At 41.5% G+C, this 6,881-nt stretch overlaps 1 protein-coding gene across 3 annotated transcripts in view; it reads right to left on the bottom strand.

Moving 5' to 3' along the window:
- Positions 1-4,519: 4,519 nt before the first annotated feature.
- The window catches only part of LOC138763981 (calcium-activated chloride channel regulator 1-like), a 62,655-nt gene continuing 60,293 nt past the window's right edge, over positions 4,520-6,881 (bottom strand). For 2 of the 3 annotated variants that reach the window (XM_069939097.1, XM_069939098.1), the window contains one exon: positions 4,520-6,725. In XM_069939097.1, coding sequence (XP_069795198.1) covers positions 6,331-6,725 — 395 coding nt within the window. In that variant the 3' untranslated portion in view covers positions 4,520-6,330. Of the gene's footprint in view, positions 6,726-6,828; positions 6,879-6,881 lie in introns of all 3 variants that reach the window. The other variant, XM_069939099.1, reaches the window with a different exon arrangement.

Below are 6,881 nucleotides of genomic sequence, written 5' to 3'. Positions count from 1 at the left end.
GGTGGAGTCGATATCTCTTCACAATATAGTGCTAAATTCAGAGTTAGTTAAAGGACCTGTTGTGGTAGGTGTAATTTCAAAGTTACCCATACAGGGGGTCTCAATTTTATTAGGGAATGATTTGGCAGAGGATAAAGTTGGGTCAGTTTTGAGATTAACAAGTAGGCCTAGGAAAGATGAGGTGGAAGAGAATTGTGTGATACTGTGTGAGCAGTAAAAAGGTCGGTGTCTAAGAAATTATTGACAGATGAAGAAGATCCAGTTGACAGAGATTTGCCAGATGCAACTGAAATGGTTTTGAAAGAGCAGGGTAATTGTGATAGTAAGGATTTCTCTTGGTCAAGGAAAGAGTTAATTCGGCAGCAGAGAGCAGACTTAGCAGACAAAGCAGAAACTGAACAGAAGATTAAAGTAATGGCTTCAGGTTATTACTTGAAGCGTGAATTGTTGAAACCTTATTATGGGGATAATAGTAGTGGAGAACAATCTGTATCAGAGGTGTTGGCTGTTGACAGGGTTGAGGAAGTGGTGGATCATAAGATTGTGGAAACAGAATCTTGTGAGGGTAACATTAAATAAACCATGGTTCCTGTGCGCCTGTCTAACTCAGCAATTTTGGAAAATTTGGAGGAAACGTTAGGTCATCTTAAGTCACAAGAACAGATGCAGTTGAAGGAATTAATTTTAAAATATACAAATCTGTTTCCTGATGTTCCAAAAAGGACATCAGTGGTTTACCATGATGTGGATGTTGGGGAAGCAAATCCCATTAAACAACACCCATACAGAATAAACATTCAGAAAAGTAAATCATGGATCAGGAGGTGGAATATATGTTGAGAAATTATATTATTAGTCCGTCGAACTCAGATTGGAGTTCTTGTATTCTGGCACCAAAACCACATGGAACTGTTTGGTTCTGTACAGATTGCAGGAAGGTTAATTCAGTAACTAAAACAGATGCTGATCCTATTCTGAGAATAGATGACTGCATTGATAAAATTGGAAAAGCTAAATTTCTTACTAAGTTGGATTTGTTGAAATCACACTGGTGTGTGCCTTTAACTGTGAGAGAAAGGAATATTTCAGCTTTGGTTACTCCATCTGGCTTACATGAGTATAATGTGTTACCTTTTGGCATGAAAAATGCCCCTGTGTAGCAGCTACTATGGTAGATGCTACTAAATAAAGGCAAACACACACAAAGGTAGTCAACTCAAGACTGGTTTATTGCAGACATACACAGATATCTGCTAATTCCCTGCCTGTTAATGAGCCCCTTAGTGAACAGCTGCTAGTCCACAGGACCAGCAGGTTAAAGCTATGAGTCATTAGTGCCCCGTGCCTTTAGGCAGGGGCTTCATCTGATCCACTCGCTGTACTTTGGTGCCCAGCACTGCTCGCCCGCGATGTGTCAGGTAAGTCTGAACTGACTATGGCAGTTTGCAATACCTCGCTGTGCGCCCGCTGCATTACCCACCCCCCCCCCGAATCGTCACCATAACTTAAGATGCCAGATTCGCTTGACTTAGGCGGATGTCCACATCGCCTGGGTTGAGTGCAGTGAACTGGTGAAGTAGGGTCCGTATGGGCGGGTTTAAGTCTGTCCACGCTGAATAGCTGCAGAAGCCCTCCGATGTCTAAATATATATACCACTTCATCTCTCTTAATCACACAAAATGGTTCTTCATATGGTTTTAGTAATGGTGCCTCTGGAAAATGTCTTTGTACGAATACAAATTCAGTGTTTAATAGTGATTGGGGCACTTGTTGCCAAGGTTTGCCATGCCATTTGGTAGATGATGGTTTGCTGTTAGCATTACCCTTGTGGAGTTGTTGCAGGATGTCCATGTCTGAATTGCTTGTGAAGTGAATATCTCCTGGAACAATAAGGGCTGCACCATACATCAATTCTGCAGACGATACAGACAGATCTTCTTTTGGAGCTGTTCCTACTCCTAGTAGAACCCAAGGTTCATATATATATATATATGTTGTGAATTGTTATACCTTTAGTGATTTTAAATACAGTACTTACTTGTCCGTGAACTACTCTTTGCAGACGATCCCGCTTTAGTTGCCCATTCAGAGCCAGCTCTTCAGTGCTTGACGTCCTGTTTTGTGGAAACTGCCAAAATGTTTGGCCTGGAAGTCAGCCTGAAGAAAACTGAGGTCCTCCATCAGCCAGCTCCCCACCATGACTACCAGCCCCCCCACATCTCCATCGGGCACACAAAACTCAAAACGGTCAACCAGTTTACCTATCTCGGCTGCACCATTTCATCAGATGCAAGGATCGACAACGAGATAGACAACAGACTCGCCAAGGCAAATAGCACCTTTGTAAGACTACACAAAAGAGTCTGGAAAAACAACCAACTGAAAAACCTCACAAAGATTAGCGTATACAGAGCCATTGTCATACCCACACTCCTGCTCGGCTCCGAATCTTGGGTCTTCCGGCATCACCTACGGCTTCTAGAACGCTTCCACCAGCGTTGTCTCCGCTCCATCCTCAACATTCATTGGAGCGATTTCATCCCTAACATCGAAGTACTCGAGATGGCAGAGGCCGACAGCATCGAATCCACGCTGTTGAAGATCCAACTGCACTGGGTAGGTCACGTCTCCAGAATGGAGGACCATCGCCTTCCCAAGATCGTGTTATATGGCGAGCTCTCCACTGGCCACCGTGACAGAGGTACACAAGGAAGAGGTACAAGGACTGCCTAAAGAAATCTCTTGGTGCCTGCCATATTGACCACCGCCAGTGGGCTGATATCACCTCAAACCGTGCATCTTGGCGCCTCACAGTTTGGCGGGCAGCAACCACCTTTGAAGAAGACCGCAAAGCCCACCTCTCTGACAAAAGATAAAGGAGGAAAAACCCAACACCCAACCCCAACCAACCAATTTTCCCTTGCAACCACTGCACCTGTGTCTGCCTGTCCCGCATCGGACTTGTCAGCCACAAACGAGCCTGCAGCTGACGTGGACATTACCCCTCCATAAATCTTCATCCGCAAAGCCAAGCCAAAGAAGAGTTATTACTGAATTTTAACTCAAGTTAAAATTCCTTTAAAGGGGGAGAGGTGATAGAATATTTGGAAAGTTTTTGGGAGATAAATTGGTAAAATTAGAGTAGGTTACATACATACACACTTTAAAACAGATCTTATTTGAAATATTGAAGAATTTATATTTAGTGACTTTACAGAAACTATGGTGAATGCTATGCACATTTCACAAGTCAGTGCTAATTGAAATGATGTCATGAAGTGAATAGGCTATTGTCTTAGAAGAACAACCAGAGTCGGGTTGTCTGTGTTTGACATTTTTGCAAGGCTTTTGACCTCTGTGCAAAGTGCTCACTCAGAGGTCATTGAGAGGTTTTAAAACAACAGATGGGAGCAGAAAACCAACTCCTATTGTTCGCTGGAGAAGGAGGGAGGTTTGCAAATGAGAGAGAGAAGAACATGTGACTGGCAGTTTGAATACCAGATGTGGGGGTGGGGGGGGGGGTGGAGACTGGACAGTGTCAGCCGGAAGAAGCTTGTTGGAACTGAAACAGAAGCTCCAGAGTGGCAGATGGCTGGAAGTGCTATCTGTCTGATGTTTCTCTTGGAATTAAAGGGACCGAAAGGAACTCTGTGATAGCCTGAAAGAAAGAGGTTATCATCTGGAGAACCCTGATGGGACAAGTTTCATCAGCAAGACATTGAGGTGACTAATGGTGGTACCTCAGTTGTGGAAATCCTGGAACCACACATCTCTCTCTGCAAACCAACAAGAACCTTCCTGAGTGGTAAACATTTACCTTTCGAGCACCAAAGCCTGGTGAACTTTATACATGTTAAATTCTGTGCACAGTATAAGATTTGCCTGCAACCAGAGCACTTGGAAGAAGGAGAAGTGAGATTGAACAATGAACTAAAGAACTTTTCTTAAATTTACACACACATTACATAGATATGCACTTAGAATTAGAAGGGGGTTAAGTTGGGTAGTTAAGTTAATAGTGATAAGTTAAAGTTTGATTCTGTTTTTGTGTTCAAAAATAATTAAAAACAACTTTTGTTTAAGTAACTACTTATCATGGTGAATATCAATTGCTGCTGGGTTTTGGGATCCTTTGGGCTCATAACGGACTAAGCAGGCCAGGCAGCATCTCTGGAGAGATAAGGTCAGTCAACATTTCGTGTTGGGACCATTCATCGAGATGATCCTCGTTGTATTCTCTCATCATGCCCTTTTCGCCAGGAAAGGTTCATTTCATCTGACACTTCCTCCTTTCTACTAGCCAGCCTTCAATCCATTTCAACACATTTCCCCCCAATTCCCTGCGTTCTTGTGCATCAGGCTGATATGTGACATTATAGCTACAATGTGAACTGATCGGAGACCTCGAGAATAGTTTCCCAGTCTTTATTTCAGATGATATATCATGAAGAGTAGATGGCAGTCTCCACTGCTTACCGATTCTAAAATCTAAAACTTACAAACACCATTCTGGAGAAATTCAGATCAGACAGTAGACTTTATATAGCAAAGACTAAAATCCACTTCCACAAGCATGTATAGTTACAGAGACAAGCAAACTGTTATAGAAAGTAGGATTACATCATGGAATAAACCCATTGAAAAAAACACAATAGAGAAATCCTACCATGGACTTCCACCACCTAAAACGACAGAAGGAGAAGACAATGAAATGAACTGACTCAGTAAAATTTCTTGTTTATTTTTATTAAGTGACGACATTGTTTAACGGGTTTAATGTATCTTATAGATTGAACTTCAAATAAATGGGGAAGGGGGTGAGGGAGGGAGGGAAGGGAGGGGGGAAAATGGGGGAGAAAATGACACTGTATATATTTGAGAAGAAAAATGTCTGTATGTATCTTGGTCAATATGGTTTATAGTGTGAAAAATAAAAAAAATTAAAAAAAATGACATCAAGACCTTTTTACAATTTTTGGAGATTAAAATCTTAGTTGTGTCTAATTTGAAGAAGAATGCCCACTGTTAGCTTCCTGGATTATGGTTAAGGCTGGAACTTTGCTTCTAAATAATATGTTTCTCTGAACAGGTGATGTATTAAAATGGGCCATTTGCCAACTATGTTCTTGTGAGATGATGCACTTTGGAAGAACAAACTCCAAGGCAGAGTACAAAGTAAATGGCATGATTCTAGATAGTGTGGAAGAGCAGAGGCATCGGACGATGGGGGATGGGGGGTGGTGTCCATGTCCACAGTTCCCTGACATTTGCCTCAGAGGGAGACAGGGTAGTTACGGAAGCTTATGGGGTGTTAGATTTCATAAATCAAGCAACTGAGTTTAAGGTAATGATGCAGCTCCACAAAACTCTGGTTTGACCACACTTGGAGAACTGTGTCCAGTTCTGGTCGCATCATTTTAGGAAAGACATAGAAGTATTGGAAAGGGTGCAGAGGAGGTTTACCAGGATGATACCTGGTTTAGAGGGAATGCATTATGAGCAGACGTTAAGTGAGCTGGGGCTTTACTCTTTGGAGAGAAGGAGGATGAGAGGAATCATGATAGAGGTATACAAGATACTAAAAGGAATAGATAGAGTAGACAGGCAGCACCTCCTTCCCAGGGCACCACTGCTCAATACAAGATAGCATGGCTTTAAGGTAATGGGTGGGAGGTTCAAGGGAGATATTAGAGGTTTTTTTTTATCCAGAGAGTGGTTGGTGCATGGAATTGGTGAATTTAAAGAGATGAATAGACAAGCATTTGGAGGAATTTAAAGTGGAGGGTAATGTGGGAGACAGGGACTAAAGGTCAGCAAAACATTGTGGGCCAAAGGGCCTGTACTGTTCTATGTTCTATGTCAATATCAAAGCTCTGTGCAGGGAGTTTCTTCCACAGGATAGGTGCTGCATTAAACGGGCTGTCTGCTTATTATGTTCGTGACAATGTCAATCCTACCTTCCTAAAATTTCTTCCACACAAAGGAAACGATGCTCTCACTGCGGGAAATATTTTTATTTGCAAAAGAACGAGCACAACAAAATGAGTAAACTTTAGACAGTCAATTCCTGTTAAAAGACCTGAATTTGTTCAAATGCAGGAATGTCCTAGAGTGTAACCAGCTCAAGTCAGTTAAAAGCTCAGATGATAAGCAAATAGCCAGGGTGTAAATTAGCACAGGAATTTGCCCAGTTGCTGTAATCCAGGGAGAAGGGATGTGTAAATGCTGGAAAATGCTGGAAATATTGGAATTTTATCTTTATACCCCACTTTCCAACCCATTCGGTAAAACTGCAGCCCAATTAAATGCTTGAAATGTGTCCATTTTAATTATAAGTTGTCCATTAATTCCTGCTTTGAAGCTTTCATTTTGATTTTTCGACCCACAATCCAAATAATCAACAAAACAATGAAACACCCAACAATTGCAATCACTATTTGTAACCATACAAATGTGTACCAATGGTCCTTAGCCAAAGGCACAAAGTAGGACACCTTGATTATGTTTGACACTTCAGAAGACTGATTGATTTTGTCATATGCACGTATAGCAAAGTAGATCGATGCTCCATTTTGCAAGTTTGGATGCTCAAAATGAATGGTCTCTGTTTCCCTGGAGCCAAAAGGTTGCGGGATCATAGCCTCCATATTAATTAACAGAGCATTGGTGAAATTATCTCTTAATTGCAGGAGTTTGTCACTCATTCTTATTTCATAACGAGATGCTAAAAAAAGAATTAAGAAAAGATTGGCTAGTATTTTTAATATGTGGACTTTATGGCCCTTTTTCTCTTTTTTTGCACTAGTTTTTTAAAATCTTGTACTTACGGAATTCTTATTTATAGTCATTTTGCACCTTGTTCTGGACAACACTGTTGCTG

Source organism: Narcine bancroftii, chromosome 5 (assembly GCF_036971445.1).
Source record: "Narcine bancroftii isolate sNarBan1 chromosome 5, sNarBan1.hap1, whole genome shotgun sequence".
Lineage (NCBI taxonomy): Eukaryota > Metazoa > Chordata > Chondrichthyes > Torpediniformes > Narcinidae > Narcine > Narcine bancroftii.
Note: the sequence above shows the minus strand (reverse complement) of the source record. Positions and strands in the feature narration are given on the sequence as shown.